General features: G+C 41.1%; 1 protein-coding gene across 1 annotated transcript in view; it reads left to right on the top strand.

Annotated features, from left to right (window-relative positions):
- The first annotated feature begins 459 nt into the window (after positions 1-459).
- The window catches only part of LOC109986708 (complexin-2), a 59,505-nt gene continuing 33,806 nt past the window's right edge, over positions 460-26,158 (top strand). Inside the window, exons 1-2 of the mRNA XM_020637473.2 lie at positions 460-831; positions 1,836-1,954. Coding sequence (XP_020493129.1) covers positions 1,924-1,954 — 31 coding nt within the window. The 5' untranslated portion in view covers positions 460-831; positions 1,836-1,923. The remainder of the gene's footprint in view (positions 832-1,835; positions 1,955-26,158) is intronic.

The following is a 26,158-nucleotide window of genomic DNA, read 5'->3' as shown; positions in this document are numbered from 1 at the left end:
GGTGCCTGTTTCATTTAGCTCCTGACACTACAGAGTCTTTGCACACCATGGTGTTGTTCATCATGATCTAACAATATAATACAAAGCAATATGATGTCACAATGAGCAGACTCTGGAATCCCCCATAGCAACATGAAAGGAAACCCAGAGGAACATTTAGCTAATTTCTTACACCGCCCACTGGATGCAATACCCAATGTGTGTGACACTTTGAACAAGACGGCGCAGGCAAACAATAAGACATCCATCTACAAAGCATTTGTCCTAATCCCTCGTTATATCCTGCTATACCGTTTTCAATGAGTCCCTCTCCCCGCTGCAGAGGAGGGAGGACGGTCTGTTGGAGCAGCCAGCCAGCGTCAGGGCTGAATAATTGATCTCTCTCTCTCGGTCAGGAGGACGTTAGTGGGACGTTTCCCTCTCTCTCTCTCTTTCTCTCTCCATCCCCTCCATGTGATTCAGTCGCTTCTTTCCATCACGGTGTGAACGACTACAGCTTCACCCTTCGTAAATCACCACCCTCTACTCCTCCTCTTCCTCTCTACGTGTGAGTGTGTAAGAGAGTGAGCGTGTGTGTGTGAGAGTGTGTGTGTGTGTGTGTGCAGGAAGACGTAGCACCAGCACCAACACCACCAAGGACGTCCCCTCTTTTTTTTTTCCAGCCCCGGGAGCCGGAGATGCAAGGGACGAGTAGTTAGATTAGCTCTTGCTGCTGTTGCAGGATAACTTGGTTGTGGAGGTTGTGCTGCAGCTGAAGAAGCTCTGCTTTTTTTGATTCCTGTCAGGTGTCTGAAGTGTGTGACAAGGATTTCTGCCAGTCGCCGGACGGAGGTAAATCGATGCATGATGCGGCTGCTTGAGTGCAATTCATCGGTTCTGAGGGGGAGCTATCCACTCGCGGTGGTGCTGAAAGCAGGCGCCGATCAAACAAGGAAGTGCATGTGTATTCCAGCTTGCACACCATCTCTGTGTCTTTGCGTTCACAATCAAGTCGATTCTTAACATGTTGAGGGGAAGTGTAGCGGCGAACATGCATGCATCTGCCGGTATTGCCGCTTAATTAACGCAATGTTCGAGCAGCTTTTTTTTTTCCGATGCCGGAGTGGGATGGCTGTGTCCTATGTCCCTCCAATGGAGGATGGAAAGTTTTACCACATGATCAGAAAAAAAAGAAGCATAGCAGTGGTTTGGTCCACATGCATGACTATATAGCGTCCTGCCAGGCTGGGGACTCGCACTGTACACTTTCTGCAAACTCGCGCTGCCACATAGAGGTTATTCCTGATTGTCGTGACAGGTACTCACATCGGTGCCTGGCACCAAACACTCCGGAATTTTTGAAACAAAGAGCCACATTTTTGCAAGAAAAAATCTGAACAAGACCAAGCAACAGATCTGATCAGCTGTTGATTTTGTGTCTTGTTTTGAGATGTTTTGCGTTTTTCTGTTTCCAATTGTGTTCAGGTTTTGTTTGAACCATTGACCTTGGTGTCCTTCATCGGCGCATTGGTGAAACGTGCCAAACACCCAAAACAGATCCGATGTGGCCGTTTGGCTTCGCGCCAGCTTTGATTTGGGTCTGATTTTAGACCTTTTAAACTAATTTCTGTAATTTCCTGTTAATAATTTACAGGTGGCGTGTCTGCAGTAGCTTACTCAAGAATGAGTTTGTAGTGACCTCCTTACCCTGTAATGGCTTTTACGGACGTGATTAATGTTCCTGATTGATAGCCATTGATTTGGTTGTCTTATTCATACATTTTATGATAATTATAAAGTTAGGTTATTGATTTTCTGACAGAAATCTACGTTTTTTTTGTCCTTTTCTTTTTCAGATCTGGCAATAAAGGACTTCAACTTTTCCGTTTCAATTGAATGTAACATCGCTCAGACAAAGAAGGCAGGGAATTAAAAGCCATCACCATGAATTTCGTTATGAAACAAGCATTGGGAGGTAAGAATTTAACAAACTGGTTTGCATTAATTTAACCAGTGTGTGTGTGTGTGTGTGTGTGTGTGTGTGTGTGTGTGTGTGTGTGTGTGTGTGTGTGTGTGTGTGTTTGTATTGTTTTTGGGCTTTTCCTGCTGTTTTTTCCCCCTCTTTTTTTCCCAAAACTTGACTTCTTAATATTCAGTTCAGTATTTATTTCGCTTATTGGTTCATGAACTCTCTCGTAATTTTTCAGCTCACTCTCTGACAGATATTGCAAAAGAATTTGGTTCATTTTTAACGTTTCTTTTGTTCCCCTTTACCTCCTCCCGCTTTGGTGTTTTTCCGTTTTCCCTGCACATCTGCTGCTCATTTGGCCCCTGGGGCACACTGAGCAGAGCCTGCTTACTGTAACAGGTTTGTAATGTCTAAGGTAGACTGAACCATGATGGCTCGAGGGGCATTTGTGTGCCACCTGTTTACCAAGAGGTGTTAAATCAGAATCAGAAATACTCTATTCATTCCCAGGCAGAAATTAGGTCATTTCAGTTGCTTAAACAAACAATATAGCAGTAGAAATATAGGAATCTAAATATACATAAAATATAGGTGGCTCAGACCCTTCGTTTCGGCACCCAGTGTTACAGGACCAGTCCATTTTGTTATCCAAATATACTCCCAGGTACCTATAATCCTCCACAATGTTAGCACTGACCCCCTGGATGCCCTTGCCTTTGCCCTCCTCAGATCCACGATCAGTTCCTTAGTCTTTCCACATTGACCTGGATATGGTTCTGTTTGCACCATGTGACAAAGTCAACCCCCCACAGCCCTGTACTGAACCTCCTCACCCTTGCTGATGAATCCATCTACAGCAGAGTACTTCTGAAGGTGGTAGGATTTGGTGTTGTAGTTGAAGTCTGTGATGTGGAGGCTGAAGAGAAAGTGAGAAAGGATCGTCCCCTGTGGGGCCCTCAGTGTTGCTGACCACTCTGTCCAACACACAGTATTGCAGGCACAAATACAGTGACCTGCCAGAAGAGCTGGTTAAAGCAGGCCTTTGCTGTGGCTCAGCCTTAACATTAATCAGGCTGTTGATGGTGCCTCTGACTGGACCCTGCAGTGACTCTTATCTCCACGTGCTGAGTACACATTTTCCACCTGAAGGGGAGAAAGAGATAATCAAGGCAGATTCTAATCTTCAATAATTTCATTCCCGCATGCAGGCATGTGATTGACTTTCTAATTGCTTGTGCTGCAAAAGGCTCCCCGGACATGAAATTATCATAACATAGTATTGAATTTTGAAGGAATGTGAACTTGTTAGTATGCATGAATATGCAAATTGTGTCATGGAGGTCAAAGGCTCTATATGGTTTTGACACAGCAGAGAGGCAGCACAGAGACAGAGACTCGCTATTATTGTATTTCCTCTTCACGGTCGCTATGTCTGGTTCTGCAATATCCGCGGTTCTGCAATATCCGCTATTTTGATTGGCGTCCAATTGATGAATTGTATCCATTCCCAAACTCACCTTGGTGCTGTCATTGGCTGGGGGGAACACAACCACTTCCCACCGAGGAGCGTCCAGAGTCAACCAAAACATACAATTACAGTCAGAGGACAGGGTCTCTGCAGACACAGTCACCGCCATGGCCCTCACTTATCAAAGGTACGTACGGCAGAAAAATGGGTGTACGGTCATTTCCACGCAAAGTTCGGCACTTATCAAGTTGGCTCAAATCTCACGCCAGGTCTCAGTTCGTGTACGTACGTTTTCAACTCAGTGTGGACTTGCGCTGCAGCTGATAACGATCTCTGTAGGCTACATTGCTTTTTAAATAATGTTGAGCGGCGCGAGCTGTCAGGTGATTTCTTTAGTTGTGTGTCATATTTGATGAATTTATGTTTGTTTAATCGATTTACTTTAAAGATTAAAGATTAGAGAGGCTGCTTTCGGTAATTAGGCCTACATGTTAAACGTTCATGCGCACAGGAATATCTCTGCAGAAAAATTAAAAACAGAAAAACTACAAACAGTTACTTCAAAAGGACAGAAAAACTTCCAGAGGATACTAAATACAACTTTAAGCCTCTGCAATATGAAATATTTAAGAATACAGAACAGCAACATTAGATCATAACTAATCGGTATGTCCGGAGATTTAAACAATCAATAATACGGTGATGTGCCACATGTGTAATTGCGCACAGCAGACGCACATAAGCCAGAGACTACATGTGACATAATAACCAAGACGGAGTCAGGAACTTCCACTATGCAAGTGTTAAATTCTTATGTTTGGAAAGTAGGCTAAACGGATGAGAAGTGCACAGCGTTTGATCAAACACTTTATTCATGTGATGCAGGACGTTTCAGGTTTCTCGTCTCTTTTAAAGTCTCATTAATGGCGAGCTGCCGGTGCAGCCGACATTATCCGACACAGATGCAGGATCTCCTGCACTACTTGTGCCTGATATTGAGGCTGAACCGATGAAGGAAGCCACTCACTCCTCGATCTGGGATTATTTCAGGTGGGGTCCGGCTGGCGTCCTCAGGTCTGGGAGCTGCTTCTTTTAAGACCCGCAACACTAGCCTATATTGTAGAGATAGTATGGTCTGACCAGGTTTTTTTAAACTAAAAGTATAAAAATTTGATCATATTATAGCCTAGATTATGTACGTTACATATCACGGATGTTAAATTAATTATTAAAAATGCCGCTGGAGTTCGGTTATCCACACCAACGCTGTTGAGATTTCATGCAGCCATATTTCTTCTGAAGCTCTTTAATCCTACATTTAAGGCTGCCAGACAACACAATGTTATTCCTCTTTACTTTTCTCTGTTATGGTGTCACTCACTTCATATCTCGTTTCTCTGGGGGCGAGGACAGCTGAACCGTGAACATATGGGGGCGTGGTATTTAAATGACAATCGTATACCACTGTGTTTTAGAAATGTGAAACCTTTATCTGTAGATTTCTGTATGATATCAGTAACTTCAGTTGTTTAAACCATTAAGTAAACATTGTTCAGCTCACCTGTTGCAGTCAATACAAACGTTTCAAGTCTTTTTGTTCTTAATGGGCCAAAGCCTTAATGTTGAAATTATAATATGCAAACTTCATATTGAAAAGGATGGATTTTACAGCAGTGGCTTCAAGAGTTTCATTAGTCTGATAAAAAGGTTTTTCTATGTAACAGAAATGATTGGAAACTTTGGTTGCCAGATTTGGTGGGAAATTACATCCCAAAAATTATCCATCATGAATCTTCAACTAATCAGCGATGTTCAAATGATTGGTAGGTCAGGAGTTAAAAGTTGCAAACCAACTGTTGTGTTGCTTTATGGCTGTTGGGGTCTGTGTTTTGTTTGTTTGTGTACAGTAGCTGTGTATTCATCTTGTATTAAGACAAGTGTGTGTGTGTGTGTGTGTGTGTGTGTGTGTGTGTGTGTGTGTGTGTGTGTGTGTGTGTGTGTGTGTGTTTGGTTTTGGTTCAGTGCTGGCGGGTGTGCATGTGGGAGTCCTGAAGAACCACGGCTGCCCACCACCGGGCTCGCACAAAGCTTCTCGTCAACAAAGAAAACGAGTTAAAAGCAGCTGAATAAAAAGAAATTTCACACATGAGGGGAAATAGGCAGTTTGTGCCAAGGTCTTCACCTTCAGCAGAGTATTTCTTTCCGTCTTGGGGAGCAAGTTTTTCCGTTTCGTTTTAGGAAGTAATGAGTTTTCAGTGTGCAGTGGATTAGCTGTGGGCTATTATCTCACTTCTCTCTCTCTCTCTCTCTCTCTCTCTCTTGATCTGTGAAGAAACTCACACTCCATCTGCTCCCATGAAGCCAGTGATTTGTATTCTGTGTGTTTTATACAGTGAGGAGCAAGGTCGTCTTGCTTGTCACCATGAAGCGCTCATCTCTGTCACCCACAAGCCTTTAAGCCTTTGAAATGCAAGTCAAAGATCAGAAGTTTTTTTTTATGTCAGAGACTCCCGGAAGATGAAGGCTCATCTGAAGAAAGATTATTTACTGACCTAATAAAGAAAACCATCTAGGCTTTTATCGTTTAACTGGTTCACTAATAGTCATGTGGATTTAAACGTTACTCAGCAAGACATATTATACATCTACAGCTAAATGTCTTTCTGTTCAGCTCTTCTACGGAGGGACAAATGTAAATCAGCCCACATGTGACTGAACTTAGAAGTTATTAATTGAAAGCCAAGTTAAACAAGCATAGAAAACAAACCTTAATTACAGGAAAATGAATGTACTTGAAGAAGTACGTCCGTGCTATGGTGTTTTCACAAATGCACAAAAATCCAGATAATGTCCAGAATATTTTGAGGTAAGCTACATGTGGAAATGCAAACAAGCCACATGTTTTGACCCTGACGTGAACTGGGATTTTTTTCCTGCCAGCCTCCTGGCACATTTTCCATGTAAAAGAAAAAAAAGGCGTGGTGTGAATATGTGAGCATCTGAGCTTGCTAGCATCAGTAGATTTGGGCTGTTGTGACTGGCCTGCACTAAGACGTATCCTGTTAGCCATGCGTGTTAGTAGTGATTTTTTTTTTTGTTTCGGTAGATGTGGATTCTCAAGCCACCTCAATTGGGGGGATCAGCCGAAATGCTCGTAAATAGAAGTCAGCTTTCTCACCTCTTTCTCTCCATAGAGCAGCGAACCCCAGCTCCTCCTACCCCCCCTCCTCCCTCTCCCTCCTCTGGTATCCCTGGCCTCTGCCTTAAGAGAAGAGGAGGAGAATGAGGTGTAGGAGGAGATGAAAAGTGACAAATTGATCTTTAAAACTGGGTGTTATATCATCAGCAGCTGAAGGCAGAGGTTGTAAAGTCGCACTGCACACTCAGCCTGCAGAAGCTGTAATCTCCCTTTAATGAGAGGTGTTTTCTGTTTTCCTCTGCGGCCCTGCAGTTTCTCTTTCTTTCCTTCTGTTCATTTCTTCATTTATCACCCTTTTTCCAACTTCCTTTTAACCTCCCCCATCCCATTAGTCATGTTTCTTCTTTCCTATTCTCACCCCATCCGTCAGTTTTGGCCCCTCATACCCTCTCTACTTTAACGCCATCACTCTTTGTCCCTCTGTGCTTTTTCCATCCTTCAGTTTGAAATGTATTTGCTGTCTTACCTCCCTCCACCCTTCAACGATTACAGTAAATCTAAAGGGCGAGGTAAGGGGGGGGGGGGGGGGGGTCCAGGAGGTGTACGTGCTTCAGTATTTGCTTGTTTGTGGCAAGAGAAAAAGGACGTGCGTGTTTGGGTGGGAGTAGTTTAGCTTGGACTTTTAGCTGCCTTAGAGAACAAAATGCAACAGTGTGTGTCTTTTGGTGCCTAAATATTACAGAGGAAAACGTCTTTTTTTGCCTGTATACAAAAAAATCCTCTTTGTACCTAAATACGATCTAGAGGGGTTTGATTCTGAGATAAATGCAAAGGAAAACACAAAATTGCTGAGCAAAACATGAATGCAATTCATAAAAATATCAACAAAAAACGACAGCACACACACACACACACACACACACACACGCACACGCACACGCACACGCACACGCACACTCACTCACTCAAACACACACACATGGGGATGATAAGTTAAAAAAAAAAAACAGAGTACTTGGGACAGAGCAGCCTGCAGTTGAGCCTTTCACACACACACACACACACCCACTGGACAAATGTGAAAACAGTCTTTAAGAAGGCAAACTTCTGTGCGTCAACAGAAAACAGCTCTGTATAATAAGAGAGGATATAGTGCAGAGCAAGGGGGCGGTAAGCAGATAAACACAGAGTCACACATATAAAGTCACACTGCAGCTGTCAATCATCTCTAAATTTGGTGTCTATTTCAGGATAACCGACATAACTCTTTCTCCTGTTTTTTTCACTTCAGCAATTTAAAAATGTGTAAAACTTTATTTTAAACAAAATCTCAATCCAGTTTGTGCCATATTGCTGCCTGTGTAAGATTATATTTGAGTAATTTTGCTGCACAGATAGTCTAAGTTATAATAAGGACGTACGTTAACCTTTTCAGGGTACTTTTACGCAACATGAAGGCCTCTCAGATCTGTTTGCACTATTGGATGGAGGTAAAGTATTTTGCTAAAGGGCACCTCTCTGGGTTGATCAGGGGCAGGGAACTGAATTATTGAACAATCAGTGATCAGAGTCATCTGCCCTTTAGGCCACATCTGCCCTTTGCATTGATTTCTACAAAGTCTAGATGAGAGACAGAATCAACTCATAAAATTTAAGAATGTATTTAGATTGAGGATAATCCTAAATATTGGATAAACAGATACTTATATTTAATTCCTGATATGGGTGCTTGTGGATCAAGAGTGATTCTTGTAGAATAGATAAAGAGAGCACAAAACTCTTGTCAAGTTTAATCTTTGGTAACCAACTTCATATTTTTTTTTTGACAAGGATTGCAGGTATACATCAGCTAATCTCTGTTGGTCTGTCAACACAGCCAATATGACTATAACAATGAAGAAAGCAAAACAACATGATTCTGCAAATAGACACTTTTTAACTAACTTTTCCATTTACCTTGGATCTGTCTGCTAAATACACAAGATGAGCAAGATTTACATTAAGAATTGACTGCTGGGGGCACCGGTAGCCTAGTGGTTGGTGCGCGGGCCCAATGTACGTAGGCTGTGGTCCTCCAGGCGGGCGGCCCAGGTTCAAGTCCGACATGTGGCTCCTTTCCCGCATGTCACCCCCCCCACTCTTTTTCCCCAGTTTCTGACTCTATCCACGGTTCTATCTCTAATTAAGCAGCCAGAATATTACAACCATATAAGTCTTTGACAACATTTTTTTAAAGTTGTTAAACTCAAGCTGGAAACTAAAGTGGGTGTAAAAGGTCATGTCTGCGTTCCAACATGTACTTAATTACAGACACACTCGTGGAAACATGCATTAATTGTAAAGTGTAATGACTAATATTGATTGTGTGAAAATTAAATGTGCAGTGTACAGTATGAGGCAATTCCCTGTGCTCTGGTTGTGCGGTCACTAAGAAAATAAATAATAATTATCCTGAAGGATTAATTAGGATTAGCTGCAGAGCCCTGGAGGATATATATTGCTATATGAAGATATATTACTCTAGTGTGACCCCCCCAGGTATATGAGCTGTTATTTGTTTACTACTTCCTCACGCACAAAATAAAAAGAGACACGTGCAGTTTTTGTGAAGGATTTCTTTTGTCATTTCTCTTTAGGCTGTGAAGGTTTTACATATGATGTAAATTCCCTCCCTCAAAATCTTTTCTGAAATAAATCTGTTACTGATTGGGGGTTTGGATGGACTTTTTCTTCATGCCCTTTGTCCTTGTTACTCCCCATTCCCTCTTCATCATATTTTCTCCCTCGTCCTCCTCTCTCTGCTCTTCGCTCAGTCCACTCCCTGCTAATGAGGCTGATATGGGCTATGCCTTTCTAAGCTGCAGCCATGGCCTCCGCCATCCTGCTGTCTTTAAAAGAGCTGTGGGACAGAGTTGATTGTAAAATGTAATAATTTTCCTTTTTATGTTAAGATTTAACAGAGGAAAATAGCTACCTGAAGCTGAAAGGGGATATTTATGCAGCAGCATGACTGTGATATTACTCTGTGGTATAAATGTCCTTCAGCCCAGAACAGTATCATTCGTTTGATTAATTGATTGTGTGCACAATTCTTTTTCACCAACATACTGTACATGACCCTCTTCACAAGAGTTGACCATTTAACCACACGCTTAGTTAACCCGACATGTAGATTGCATATAACACACGCTTTCTGCTGGATTTCATTTAAAGCCTTTACGCTTGGCTGGACAGCCTCTGTGAGCAATTCAAATGAGCTTCTCCATACTTTACCGGCTTTCGGCTGACTTGGCATGTATGAATAATGTTTTATGGCGGATATCAACCTATTTTAACCCGATTCAGAGAAATGAGCCGAGAAGGCAGGCAATGTAATCCTGATAAATTGATATGCAGTAATGATGTTTGCCCTCTGTAGACACCTAGGCTGCACAGTACAGTGGTGCAGAGACATAACATGGACGAATGTAACACAACACATTATTTTAAACCAAAACTAAATGTTTAACTGTAACTTATGATTTCAATTTTGTCCAATTTTTATATAATTCACCCTTTAGACTCCCCAATAAAAAATGGACTGCCAGTTGTGTTTTTAGTTAACATGACTGTATCTCTAAATGCTTCTTGTATGTGCACTGATTCTGTTCAATAAGCTTCAAGGTTTTGTAAATTAATCAACTTTCATAGATGAAAAAAGTTATACATTTTTATAGGACCGAACATGCTTTTAATTGGACCAAATATAACATTAAGTAATGATGCAATTAACTTGAGATAATAATAAACACGATGAGGACAGGAAACACAGAAGACATAGCTTTCTGTTACCAAAAAAACAGTATGCTCAACTTCTTAATTTTTTTAATCTAAAGATTATGCAAACATGTTCCCCCACAGCCAATCCGCAGCCATCTGTATTTCATCAACATCACATCACATAGAACAGAGAACAGAGAAATAGAAGCTCATAACAAGTGTTGGAGAACTACTCAGTTTAACAGTTAATCATTCATTTGTTTATTATTGCTTTTAAAAGCTTATTTTAGTCGAAAATAACCAAGTGTTCAAGTTAAACTCTGCAGCAAAAAAAGGACAACAGGCAACAACCTTTGGTTTTCACTGTAAGTATGACAGGTGTTAACACAGTGTAGTGGCATGATTTATTAAAAAGAGCTATAAAGTCTGAAAGAAATTATTGTCTTTGGCGACTGCTGAGTCAAACAGGACTTTCAGCCAAGGGGCTGGATTTTCAAGGTGGCAGTAGAAAAGAATCAGTCATATAACTGTCAAACACTTAACTGTATATAACTTAACTGCTGTGCCTTTTTCTTTTAAATCTAGTTATGCAATACAGACATATCAGTCCATAGCCGTAGCCAGCCAATACTGACCTGTAAATATGTATTTCAGTCTGCTTCTACATTTGAACCTTTGAAGTGTTTGACATCTCAATCAAACAGCTCGGCTTGATGCACATCTCATTGTGTGTACTCAGTTGAGTGGAATGATTACCGGCTGGCTTTTTCCATCTACATTTCATTTTCTGCACTGTGTGCCTTCTCACAGATGTTTGAGCAAACATCGCACAGAAGAATGTATTTATTCTATAGGCTCATTTTGTCACTATCTCCTTTCGATAGCTAACTGCATTGTTGTGAAATCTGGCTCTAAAATAATGCTTTTGTAACACTCTCACAAACTTCTGAACCTCAGACACAAAAGTCCTTCACCTGGCAGCTTTAATAAACGTGTCAGTCTGAAGATGATTGATGTATTAATATTTTATATGTCATCATGGTCCAGCAACTCTCCCCGAGGACTCTCCTGTTTGAGTCACACTGTGTGCGTCACTTGTGTTTTAACCACGGTGGAGTGACAGCAGCCAACCGAAATGCATTCTCAGAAATCCAACTTACAGACCACTGTCCTCAGAAGGGACCATGTCCAAAGATCCAGTTTGGTAACTCCTGAAGCTCCCCAAGGCTTTATCAGTCATGTCAGCGTTAAAAAAAATCTAAGGTTTTTACTCACATCCCACCAGATTGGTTATTGGGGCAGTGAAATACAGCGTTTTAGTACTTTCCAAACAGTGCAATTAAAATCTTCCACTCCTGGCAACTTTCTATGGTTTCCCAAGTTAGTAGAACCTGAGTCAACAAAAGCTCAGACTTTTCAGGTCACATTCCAAAGAAGAAATGTTTTCCAAGTGAAATAAGTAATGTTTAGATGGCTAGGGGATCTGCTAAAAGCATCGTATTTTACGTACACAATTAAAGATTTTACATGTGGTTAGTGAATGACTGAGAAATAGCTTAAACTATGAAAAAAGTAAGGGGAAAAGTCCTTCTGATTTCAAACTCTTTGTAGGTGTTTCTTGTTGAAGAGACAGGTTTTAGGAAATCTGACCTGCAAAATGTTGAAAAGAAAGGTCATGATCGAGACAAACTCCAGATCTTAAAAAGTTGTGAACAAATTAGACAAAAGAGTAAACAATTTATCACTTTGGCTCAATCCAACAAGTGCTTGGTTTACAGAAGAACTTCAAATCTTTCTCTACCAGAAAGCATGTCATTGAGCTGTAGACTAAAAAATGTGGAGACATAAGACAAAAACAAGATTAGCAGTATGCATCCCGTATTTGCATCTGAACCTGCCCCTAATTTTTTAAACATTTATGCTGCTGTATCTCAGTAAAAACTTGACTCATTGCTGAGCTTTATGTCTCCTTTATATAATAATGGCAAATGATTGACAATCTCCAATCTGTAGGGGTTTTCTCCTCTGCAACAGCCTGGCAGGGCAGTACAGATGGAATCCCCTTGAGGCAAACATGGCTGTCAATCAAATGGTTGTATTTTCTACATGAGAAACCCCTGACATACTCTGTATGTGATGTATTCTGCATGTGGAAAGAAATGCAATGACGTGAGAGGAATAAAACAACCGTAAACAGCTTGATGCAAACCTGTATGGACACATAAAAAGCTAGAAAATAAACTCTTGAAATAACCTTTGATTTGGGATTTACTGCTATTTAATATCAAACTAATGGTGAGTTAAAACTATGAAATAGCTATATACTCCAAAATAATCACTATGTAGTACATTATAAACACTATATCCCTATAAACTGTCGTCTGCTGCTTTTATAGATTTGGTTAAGAACACTGAGACTGAAATAAATGTTGGAGATTTGGGCTGTGACACAAAGTCAAAAATCTGACAGATGCTAAATACTTAGGCTAATAATTTCAATCTGTTTGCCACTATGTACCTTTTGTGGCAAGATGACTATACTCTTATCATCATATATGTTGTAAAACAAAAAACAATTAAAACCGTAACCGGTGATGAAGGGCCCTCGCACCCCTGTGCATGTCGGGGTGTGTCGCGACCGCAGGAGTGCAGCAGCAGCGGAACGTGGCTAAGCAGCAGGCCGTGTAGTTTGATTTGTGTAGTCGTAGTACTGGCATGTTGAAATAGGCAACATAATGAAGATCATATTAAATTTAGATGTAGAACAGTTCAGGCTGGCACTGTCATGATAGCTATGAAATTTGGAGGAAATTGAACATTGTATATAGGATGTAGTACTTATTCTTTGCAGTAGGGGGCACTATGGTTGAAGTTGACTATTGTTATGTCAGTGTGTTCAGAGGCCAACCCTGATCATACCTGAGAAATTTCAAAAAGATCAGACAAAGTATATAAGATGTAGTACTTACTCCTTGCAGTAGGCTGCGCTATGGTTAAAGTGAATGATTGTTATGTCAATGTGTTCAGAGGCCAACCCTGATCATACCTGGGAAATTTTAAGCAGATCCGACAAAGTATGTATGATGTAGTGCTTAGTCCTTGCAGGAGGGGGCGCTATGGTTAAAGTTGACTATTGTTATGTCAATGTGTTCAGAGGTCCCTGATCGTACCTAGGAAATTTTAAGCAGATCCGAGAAAGTATATAAGAGTTACAGCCACTTCCTGTTTGATGGCGATGTGATTTGTGGACTTCCTGTTGAGTTTTGGGTGTGGGTTGGAGAGGCTTTTTTGTAGGTTTTGTCATGTTGGAAATGCATATTATAACTCAGAATTGTAGGTTCAACGTGCTGCGGGGGCTGAAGGTTTGAAATATTGTAGGCGCCACTACGCCCACTCACTTAAACGGTATAACATGTTTGACTTTACTACCAGGGTTATATGTATGAAGTTTCGGGACAGTACAACTATGTTAAGCCCGTGAAAAAACTACTTCCTGTTTGATGGCGAGCAACACGTCCATATGGCGACAGCGTTGGACGTAGGCGTTTGAGTTTGAAAGTGTTGTATGGCCAAGGTGTTAGCATGGTCCACACCAATTTTGAGGGGAAAATGAGCTACCCTGTAGCAATGGCTAATGCTAATTGAGAAGCAGGAAGTTCCTGTTGTCAACAGGTGGTGCTGTGACTAATCAAAAAATGTCAATCATGGATGTGTTCAGGGCGGGTCCTGTATCATGCATGAGAAATTTTAATATGATTGAACACTAGATGGCAGAGATATAAGCATTTACTTTTTTGGCAACTTGCCAAAATGCTCAAAAAAACGTAAAACACACGCCACGGCCACGCCCTTTGACGAAATAACGTGCAGAGCACAACGAGATATGCTGAGCCTGTCTAGAACACACGGACACTGAGATTGCGTCGATCGGATGAGCGCCCTCGGGCACGTGCGTTCAAACAGGAAGGCTGAAATCGGTGATTTTGAGCGATTTTGGGCCGTTATCATGAAATTCAACTTTAATTTGTGGACTTCCTGTTGGGTTTTTTGAAACGCTGCAAGAGGATTTTTAGTCCATATAGCTTAATATGCATACCAATTTTCGCGAGTGTACGTGAAAAAACCCTTTACGGGGAGGCCATTTTGAACATTTCAAGGGGGCGCCACCGAGACCTGATGACTGTGGAAAGTTTGGTGAGTTTTCGGGCACGTTCAGGCCCTCAAAAGTGGAGGAACAATAAAAAGAAGAATAATAATCACTAGGGTTCCAAGAGGGTCATACGCACTTGTCAGTGCTTAGGGCCCTAACAATGTCTCCCTGCTATGTTTTATCTTCTTTTTATTTAGCACCACACAGACTAACAGGGGAAGAGGGTTGACAACCTAGGGCAAAAAACAGTTTGGATTAATTTATTATAATCACATTAACATCAGTTGTGTTTCAAATTCATTTTCACACTAGATATTGTCTGGAATAATAACTTGAGAGGGATTTCTTTATTAAATTTACTAGACTAGCTTCGGCATGACAAATAAAACCAAACGAGGCGACACAGGCACTCACATCTCAGACAAACGAGCCTCTCTGTCATCAGTTTGTTTTTCTTCTTGGTTCCCACACTCCACCAATGTTTTTTTTTTTTTTCTGATCTCGGTGGGGAGTTCAGGGAATCAAAACACTACCTGAAGTGGAGGAAGGGGTGATGAGAGACGCCGAGATGCATCAAATTATCTGATACTTATTACTGATTCACGCTTTGGCCTGGAAAGCAGTTCATAGCAAACACAGAGGCTGCATGACAGTTTGAAATAAATTATGTTTAGAGGGATGACTGGACCTCACAGAGCACCCTTTCGATTGTGTTTGTGTGTATAGCTGCATATGCATGCAGTGTTAAATATATAAAACATTTTCTACATGAGTGTTGCTGCTCTCAGTTGGCTTTTTCCACTGACTTTTTCAGTTGACCCATTGCAGTAACAGTTTTTAGTTGCATTTGTTAGTTGTTAGTTGCTGTTGCTATTTAATTATCCACGTTTTTATGGCTCCGAATGGAACGTTTCAAATGTATATATAATGTTGCTGCTTTAAAATCTGTTGTCCAGACAGATGAGACAGGAGCCTTTTTAAAACTAATATATATTGGACGGTAAAGGGTGTCGTTCCCAACAGGTTTGTTTGCTGAGCACCGACAGCACATACACTCCTCAGATCAATGCCAAGAATCTATAACAACACAAGCTGGCCTCCTTCCAGCCAGCCGGCTAGGATTATGTGGGGATGTAGCAATACATTTACAAGTGAAACAGTTCATTGGGGTTGTAGCGAAAAGGAAACCATACTTCTGGATTTCTTATACATCAAAACTTTAAAAAGATACATAAAGATGTAGACCCTGCTAAGTCAGGCTGTTACTTTCACAACCCCTCTTTCTTCCCCTTTTTCCTGTCCGAAGTGACATGGCTCCCCAATGACAGCCTGTTGGATTAGTTTGGAGGATATTCTTCTAACTCTAATGTATCATTATATATATTTTTATTTTCTTTTATAACCGTCATAAAGTCAAGAAAGGGACATTTCAGCCCAAGCTCCCAAGCTGTGAGATAGATTATGGACCTTGTGTTGATATTATAGTGGAGCAGACAAGTGCTACAATCTTTCAATTTGTGATACAAGCGTGAAAATTGGCACGAGCAGTCGCCATGGGTCACTTGACAAGAAAATTGTCCGAGACATTTGAAATTTAAAGTGGCTGTGGGCGGTTTCTTGTCAAATGACCCTTTGAAATGGCTCATGGCTATTTTCATGCTTGTATCGACCAACTAAATTATTTCTTAAGCCTAACTGCTCCACTAAGGTGGTGGCCATCTTGAAAAATGGCCGCCACCTTGAAATTTCAAGTAGCTGTGGGTGGCTTATTATCAAGTGACCCACAGAGACTGCTCATGCCAATTTTCATGCTTGTATCACCAAATAAACCATTACATCACTTAACTGCTCCACTAAGATGTCGGCCATCTTGAAAAATGGCCGCCATCTTGAAATTTCAAATGTCTCAGACAATTTTCTTGTCAAGTGACCCACGGAGACTGCTCATGCCAATCTTCACGCTTGTATCATCAACTGAAAGATTCTGACGAAAATAAGCACTTAGCCGCTCCACTATTACACCCAGACAATGCTTTCAAAAGAACTCAGCGTCGTCTTGAATACCTGACGCCAAATGAGCTGTTTCAGCCAATTCCATCACATAATTGTATCGAATGAACATATGAAAAGGAAGTGAACCATTCAAATGAATTCCTTAGTTTGTAGGAAATTACTGAGGTTTCCCAAGTCCTTCAGCGACACCATTTGCACTTAAACATTTTAATATAATGAAAAGAACGGTCAGTCATGAGTAGTGTGAACAATAGAGTGCCTTACAACCTCAGCTTTAACCTGACAAGCTAATGGAGCTTCAGGAGATGCTGCCAAGCTTTCATTCAGGAGTGAGTACGAGTCACTATCTCAGACAAATAATCAATGATGCCTGATATATACTCCTTTGAAATGTAAAAAGGGGACTGGCACTAGCAGTCCAATATCAGCCACTTCTGCTGTGGATGTAAAGATTTTCATTTTATGGACCTGTTATTAGATTTATCCATCAGAGATGTCAGACACACTGCCAACCTGCCACTTACTCTTGGCAAGGTTAAAGGAAACTACAGGCCCCATTTAAACTAAATGTGTTGAAGGGTGTAACATTGGTTCATGTTTGGTTCAGATTTAGATCCATAGAGGGAAGTGATAGTGGATTGGATTTAGAACAATCCTTGTTATTGACTAAATGAAAAACAAACTACGGCAAAGTAAATGATGAAATGAAACTAAAAAGATGTCAAGATAAGATAAGACATACTTACATTTCCCCGTAGGGAAATTTGTATTGGACTGTGTCCTGCAGTCAAAAAGAGAATAAAACTTGTGAAAATATAGAGATCACACAAAACACATAACGATAAATCCCAAAACAGCAGCAATTCCATGTAGCAATTATTCACTTATACATCAATATTTCTGACAGTAGGTACATATGGCATGACCCCTTGGCATATCCTACATCACCTGTTATACAGTATCTTAATGGACATGGGCACAAATGAATGTTTAGAGAGGTTCAGTCTGGTGTGAAGGATCCTAAATCTTCTCCCAGAGGGTTAAAGCTGAAACTCTGAGTGAAGAATGTGGTTTGGATCAGACTGCTCATGGAGTGTTTTGAGGGAGGGGTATTTTTTAACACTCTTGATTTTCATGGCAGTCTGCACGAGACGAGAGCCATATAAGCCACCTTAAACATCTCTGTAGAAAACAAATAATACACCAGTTAGATATTTATGTGGGTTGTGATTGCAAATTTACTTCATAAACGACTTAAAGTCCCTGTGACATAAAAAATATGGTTTTAATCCTGCGTTATGTGATAAATGTTAATGTATCTGCCATCATTGAACAAATTTATTTCTAAAAAGCGTCTGAGAATTTTTACATCACAATAGCTGTACTGCACTCAGGGCCGTTTACACATTTTTGACCAATTAAGAAGCTTTGTCTGGGGTGCCATGTGGCTTAGCAGTTATGTCGCTGTGGTTTTGAACCGTTGCTGCATGTAATTTCCCTCTCTCCCCTCCCAGAGTTTCCTGTCTCTCTTCAGCTGTCCTATCCAATAAAGGCAAAAGTTACCCAGAAATAGAATTTAAAAAATGAAACAAAAGCTTTGTCTAATTGTTTTGCCCCTCCCCTTTTATGATAAATTCTGTAAGTTATTGCCCGGTGCATCTATGAGTAGTTATAGGTCGTCAGTGTGTTTTGTTTTAAACAGTGCCATCAAATTCCTCCCAAGATTATGTCCCGCCTTCTATCTTGAGAATTGGCTTTATCCTGTTTCATTTGGAAATACGTCACAAAACAACAGGTAACAGGCAGTTAGAGTTCCTTTTGTGGGGAGTTAATGGCCACAATGGAAGTTTCCAAATGCCCTTCTTGTTAATAGAGATGAATGCATTTTTCATTTTGGTGTGTAAGCACTGAAGAAAAATAATGTTCAACAACTTCCCCCCGTAATACACAGATACTGTACACTTCAGAAAGTATACTAACAATGTAAAGGTTTCATTTTAGAATTTTCCCCTCTGTGAAACTTTAAGTTATAAAGTATGTTGCACTTTGAGGAAGGCGTTGACTTTGCAAAAGCACACAGATGGAGAGAAGACAGATCTTTCAAGAACAGCAGCTTCTTTAACCCAGAACTTTCTGTAGGGGTCAGTAGCTGTTTTTTTGTGAAAAACACACACAAATATGAACCCGCACGCACGCACACACACACACACACACACACTTCAAAAACTCACTTCACGACCCAACTTGTGTTGGAGAAAAACAAACACACACACACACCCACACACACACACACACACACACACACACACACGCACACACAAATATTGGCAGTGGCAGGGCTGTCTGACCTAAGGGCAGAAGGAGTCAGTGATGTGTTATGGCCTGCTGAGCCACCTGGAGGATCCTGATGCAAAGAGATGCCACCTGCTGCCGTGTCACACACACAGAGGGGCGTGAAGGTATCAGTGACCGCTGCGGGAGCGAGAGAAACTGCAGAGTTTGTTTTTCTCCAACACAAGTTGGGTCGTGAAGTGAGTTTTTGAAGCACATGGCCAAGAAAGCACTGAGTCACTGCTGTTGCTCAAGAACCTTGACAACCCCTGCAGATGTACTGGGGGCAGTTTGTGCATCCAGGCGGCAAATATCAACTTATTGCTGCGTTCATGGTAGTGAAACAAACACTCATAAACATATGCATATCCAACATGACATATAAACATTAACACAAGATACAAAATGTGTATGTGCAAGTCATTCAGACTGGAGAGGCGTAATAAACTTTCATACACACAGACAAAAGCACAAACAAATACAGCGAACGGATACACAAATGAACAAACTGGTGTTGACATGTGTAATAAAAACAACAGATTCATACTGTATGTACACATTTACATACATAAAGATCCAAAACCCATATACTGTAATCAACAACAATCGTGTTCAAACAGCAACACATTAGTTGCACACATGCATATCCCAGATGGGCTCCCTCTCTGCCTCTGCAGCGACTGTGTTGTGAGGAAATGACTCATGTGTTTGGCCTGAATATTTGCACCTACATTATGCAACATCGCTGTGCCGACCTCCACTGTCCGTTTATGACGATTTAACATCAAACAACGCCGTTTCGTTTGGGTCAAAAGAGTTGAATAGATTAACAACAGAGGTAGCTTTTTAATAACTGAAGGGCGACATGAGACCATAAATATTAAAACAAATAAACAAAACACAGTTAATCTGCCCTGCCACTGAAGAGTGAGAGACACTCAGTGGCTCCATATTCTCAGCAGGAATTTTCTCTTAGAGCTTTGTGGAATTAGAAAGAGGGATTTGTAGCAATTGATGTTGTTGGTACCTAAGATCTCAACATATTTTCATCAGACATGAGATTAAAATGTCTTGTAGAAAACACCAGAAATTACTCATTATCCCGAACTGGATTCATAAAATGTATTATTGCATGTCTGTTAGGGATTTCATAAACGTAGGCTATATACATCTAGAGTACCTTTTCTGCTAGGGGATAGGGAAGGCCCTCCTTGATCCCCACTGAATCAAAGTCTTCTTTGTATCTGATTATCTAAAGGAACCCTGGTTTCTTAAAATAACTCTTGTGATGTATTCCCTCATTAGATAACCTCTCATTTTCCACTTGGCTCTCTAACACAGCATGCTGGGCTGCTCTGCCCAGTGAGGACAATGAAAGATTCTCTGGCAAGGCCAAAAAGCAACAGATGACCTTCACGGCACCTTTTTGACGGGCATCCAAAATGGCTGCTTTCCTCAATATGTCACCTTGGCATAAAATGACTTTCCACTCCGTTGCTTTCATTACACTGTAGTCAGCAGACACTTGAATGATTAGGAGCAATTTGTTTTAAGTTTCTGCCCACACACAACATACCGACGTACACACACTAATACACACATGCACACATTGGAACGGTCTCCATTAAAAACAAACAAAAAAGGCTCATCAATTAGGTCTATGACAGTCTGAGCTGCTGTAGGTCCATTAAACTGCACCGCTCCATTTGGTCTGCTCTATCATCAATCAAAACACTTCCACTGCTTGCTGCAAACTGCCGCTGCAGGTGTGTATCTGCCCCCTGCACACTCATATTCTTCAGATATATTTGTGGTACTGTTGTGGGTTTGAGAGGTGGGGAGGGTCTATAATCATCAGAGCAGTGACTTTTACTGATATTAAGCACAAGGTTGAGTTGAAAGCCTTGGAGATCAAAGACATAGAGCAGCAAAACTCCCACTGAGATTACACTCAAGGTGATACAAAGGCTGAAGCTTTGCCCACTCTGTGACTATGAGAAAATATCACTGTAACAACTTTAAATTGAAGGACATTGCAGAGCAACTGGAAACAACTTTACTTAATTTGTGCTGGCTTAACAAATTCTTTGAATTGATTAAATGACTCAGATACAAGTGAAAGTTTTGCAAATGCATGAGGACTGAGGACGACGAAAGATCAAATACTTCATTAGACCCAGGCACGTTTTGGCAGATTGAGATCCAAACACACACCTGAGCATGCTCTGCTAGCAATTTAAACACCAAACTATGAATTAGAAACATAGCTGAGATTATGTTTAGGGAGGTTACTTTTCATACCAATTCACATTTGGTTGAATAAATATGCCCAGAATTAAGCATAGGGCATCCAATATTCAGATTTAAACATGGAGATGTCTGATTAATGTGAAGGCCAGAAGAGGATCAAAACTCAGTCTGTTTTAAACAGGAGTGGATTAGATTGGTTCTAATCACTGCTCAAATATAGTGTAGTGGATGCAGCCAACATAAAAACAAAAGCTAATGTTGATAATCATCGGATCATTACAAAACATTTGAGGTGGGGCAAGTTTTTCACTGTACTAAACATAATACTTTTTGGGGGCTTTATTGTGAATTTGTGTGTCCAGTCCTTGGACGGCCCTTGAAAGCATCAGATTGTTCAGGTTTGGCCACCACCTGAGGAAAGTGGTCAGCAAATATTTGCAGGGACTTCTGCACATTTTGGAAGTCCCTGCAGATACATGACTTTGCCTCATATACAGATATCTGCTGTTGACCAGATAGAGACAAACACGTTTAATTTACATCTAAATCCGGACCAGATAAATCACCTCCCTTGTATTCTACAAAAGCACTGCTGGGGTTCCATGGTGACCAGTTAATTGATGTTAACAGCATCAGCCTGTCCTCCCAGGTGAAACTCAATCCCTGATTAGCTGACAGGAACAAAAGCCTGCAGGTCTCTTGAGCCTACTGACTTAGCTGATGACTGCTTCAATGCTTATCATTAACTTTACATTTTATGAAAATGATCTTAAGTCAATAAAATAAGTTACTTACTGAAAATAAGTCAAAAAACAAATGATACAAATATTGATATTTGAAATCAGTGCTGTATGTATTCATTTGTCAAAGTCATAGTATTTTAGCCTTTTTGTTTCTCCACATGGTTCTCTATAAGCATTCCCTCGATACAGTCTGTACAGGCCAAACCGTATCTCCTGCTGGTTGTCGTATGCCGAGTGTCCTTAACAGCCCTTAGTCTCAAACACTGCCAGGGTTTCTGTTGTTTGGTCCCCACTGGGTTAAGCCATGCTGAAAATGTATGCACTCACGATATTGTAAGATACCACAGTTAAACTAGTGGTATCTGGCATATATAGCCACAAGATGGGAGAGACATGTGGACTATTGGAGGGTGGTAGAGCACACAGCACTGCCCTGACTCGGCTGATAAGATTGGTGTTACGTCATCGACAATCTGTCTCGGGGAAATTCCCCATTCATCACTCTAAACTGAGCAACAGGAGAAAATGGCTGTAGCGTTGCAAACAAGCCGTGCCCTGTATGAACTAACACAAAGCTTCATCTGCATGCAAGAAGTCCAAAGGCTGAGGGTAATCCGTCTTTTTGTAGGCCTAAACTGGACAAAAATCAGAGTAAATATCTCTTGTAAAAAGTTACAGAGGAAAGTTGGAGGGCTTGTAGGTGTAAGAACACCTAAACCCTTCTAAGAGACCCTTCCCAGACATCAAGTGTATTGATTGCTCAGCTTTTTTTATGGACTGGTCTCTTATCTCAAACATAATCTGCTTCAGCAAAGTATGCCGCACAAGTTACCGTGCATTGAATCACCAGTGTAAAGCTGAAATTCCAGGGTTAAACCTGAAGCAACCGCTCTGACCCCAAGTCCAGCATCTTAGCTCTGGCCTCAAGGCCTGCCTGCTCTTCTCAAAACTGTTGAATTTCTTTATTTTACCTGTTTGGATTCTGCAGTTTAAAGAGGAAATCCCTATAGGCCATATTTTAGCATTTTTGAGATAACTGTAGCCAGAGTCTTTTGGTGCATATCCCTTCAGTGCTGAGTCATGGTACGATTCATCTATCTCCCAGCAAACCCCTGAGCTCAGGTGATGCCTCTGGGGGAACAACTCTCACCTACCTGAATGCTGTTTCTAAGATTTTCAAAGGCTCAATGTGCTGTCAGCAGGCTACAGTCTGGGCTTTTATACTACGCAGGTGTGTGGGGACTTTTACGTGCAGTCTCTGGACACACACACACACACACACACACACGCACACACACACACACACACACACACACACACACACACACACACACACACACACACACACACACACACACACACACACGCACAGGGTTTGCCTGAAGCATTCACCTTTTGGAAAGTTTTGTGTACTTGTGAGTGAGTTGAATTATAATGTAAGACAATTCAGTGACCAGCAGTCGTGTAAAACAATAAAACATCATGAAGTTACTTTAAATCAAAACTATATATGTGTTGTATTACATTAGCACCACAAACCTTTTCATTTGCATTGCATATTTGTTTTATGGCAATGCTACTTTCCATTTATGTCATTTTTGTTGCAAGTGATATCAGATTTCAATCTTTCTCAACAAAAACAAATCTTCGTCCTCTTATGGATACACAATACATGATTTTTTTGTTGTTGCAATAATTCATAAAATGTGTATGCAGGACAACAATTTTTACCAAAAGGTTTTAGTTTGAAAAGCTAATTCGGATCATAGCTAGCCATAAAAACAGAGAAAGGAACTGTTTGTAATGGACGTTGAGCACTGTGAAAGCATTCTTATTAGCCGCAGAGGTGTTGAAAATCAATACTTGTAGGGCTTATTTGTGTGACAGTAGAAAAGGGTTTTTGCACAACAACCACTTTCAAAAGGAACTTTGTCCTAGATCATAGCGCTTTGCCCTTTCTCTGCGGGTCGTTCGTTGATGGGGGAGAAAAAGCAGGCTGTGTTATAAACATGAATAGAGGAGCTCTGTGCTGAAGCTGTAGGTCTCTGAGCTGCGTCGGTTCCTCTGCTCACTGTGAACCTTTGTGAAGGTACACAGGCTCCGGAGCTGTGGGTGTTAAGAAAAAGAGGCTGCCATGGCTGCCGTGTGTGGGAGTGCGAACTTCTGCTGACTGCTAAAAAGCTTTATGAAGCTCCCCGAGCGCTCCTCCTAAAGAGCATCATCTGAGAAACCAGGTTGAATCATTGTGAGTGGATAAGAAGGTCACAGGTTAGATACCCCTTAAACTGACTCTGACTTCATATCTCTTCACTGTGCTTCAGGGGAGGGGGGGGGGGCTTTATCTTGTGCTATTCTTGTAGTAAAAATGCTTCACTGCAAAATTGAAGAAGAGAGGGGCGCTTACAGTATGTGGGCTTCCACAACCGGAGGAATTTGGTCTTCAATCATATCATTTCTCAGTTAAACACTATGTACATGCTGTGTGAGCAGCTATAAACAAAAGAAACACTCAATCACTGATGGCCACTGAGCAAATATATCCTCCACAAGACGCCAAACAACTGAAAAGAGAGAGAGTCTATTAAAACAGACGGAGAGGGAAAAGACGGCAGCTGACACAATGGAGCTCTAATTAGTTTGCAGATGTGAATTGGAACGCAAGTGCCTCCGTTTTGGGGGAAATGTGTCACAGTCAGTGACGGAGAGAGGCATGAAATGGGTCTGCTCACATAGCTGGTTTAATGAATCACTGAGGACCATCCAAAATAACATCAAGGTGAGAATTTAACATAGACACCTACATTCCCAAACACCTCGACAAGACAAGAAAATCAAACCACTGGATCACACAGACTCCAGTATTAGGAGTTTTTGAAGTGTGTAGAAAACACGTTTGTGAGAGCGAGGAGCTGCTCAAATGAAAAGAAAAAGTAATAAAGGTTGAAAGGGAGTTGTTGGGGATAGGTGCTAAATCTCCGGCCAACGTTAGCAGTGGGTATGTCCTTGTTCTATACTACTATTTTGACGCCTTTCATCTAAAAAAAATAGCCTGTCAAACCTTGGGGTACAGTGAAGCGCAGCATATTAGAAGATCATTACTGGTGTGTTGGTACAGAGCAGCTATCTTCTGCTTTAGCTTTTTCTTTAACTCTCCAACTACCACAAGAAACCAGCAGATTCACTTTCCTATTGTGGGCTATTTGTGTAGCATTGAAATCCTTGTAAAAAAAAATCATGTTGAACAACATATGGTTTAGGATGGGGCTGAATATGAACAATTCAAAGGCATTTGGGTAATTTATTCGCTCGTGGTGAGAGGGTCAGGACTGAGGGCGATGAAGGTGACCTCCTGTCAGACATTTAATACAACCTGGTGGCCCTGAAGTCTGCCAGGCTGACAGTGAACACACAAGCCGGAATTGGCTTTTTATGATTGGAAAAGAAAAGTGGAGACAAAAGCTGTGCTGTAAAGGTCAGAGCTTCTATAGGGGCTCAAACTATCACTGACTCTGCGCCAGCACTTCACATACTATAACACTTTGCGTGAGTGTGACATTGCTGCAGTCATGTAAGCTCTCTGACTCCCTGGAGGTAAAAATGATTGAATCAATAGCAGCCTGGGGGTTAGGCTGGAGAGAGGAGTTGCCCTTTTTGTTACCAGAGTGATTATGAGAGTGAATTGGCAGCTTCGTTATCAGGGCGGTGCACAGTTCACACATCAATGCCAGGTTTTGTCCTCCAAGACAATGAGGAGAAGATATCTGCTCAATCCATATCTGCAGAGCTATAAAGAAACATGTCTCCCTAGACCAGAGAGCAGATGAAAAGCACCTAGTCGGGTTTGCTGGAAAAGAACTGATAGCGAAGCAGAGTTGGAAATCATATACGATATGTTAGAGGCAAGATTTTGATTTTACTTCAATATGAGGACAATGTGTTTGGAGAAAGTGAAATGAGCCAAGGGTTATACAGATCAGAATAAAAATGCTTAATGTAAAGAGCAGAAAAGACTGATCCGATCCGAAACACATTGCCTTCCAAACGAGATAGATTTATGCCGATCATTGTTTGGATCGATGTACAACCTTGATCCCATTGTGTCATCCTGTTTTGGGTATATCTATTCTTACTGCACATGTCTGAAGGTCCTGCAGACTTAACACTCTCCCCCTGTTTAATCGATTGAAGGACAGTTATGACCTGCTGAGCTTGCAGCTTAAATAGGAAGACGAGAAAAGGTCAAATACAAACGTTCAAAGTAGAGGAGGAGATCTTTGGTGCTAGGGGGACAGAGGAGAAACAACATCTGGAGATGTCCAGCAACAGTGGTGTTAGTTTGAAACACAAGGGGAGTCAA

This window comes from Labrus bergylta, chromosome 9 (assembly GCF_963930695.1).
Source record: "Labrus bergylta chromosome 9, fLabBer1.1, whole genome shotgun sequence".
Taxonomy (NCBI): Eukaryota; Metazoa; Chordata; class Actinopteri; order Labriformes; family Labridae; genus Labrus; species Labrus bergylta.
Note: the sequence above shows the minus strand (reverse complement) of the source record. Positions and strands in the feature narration are given on the sequence as shown.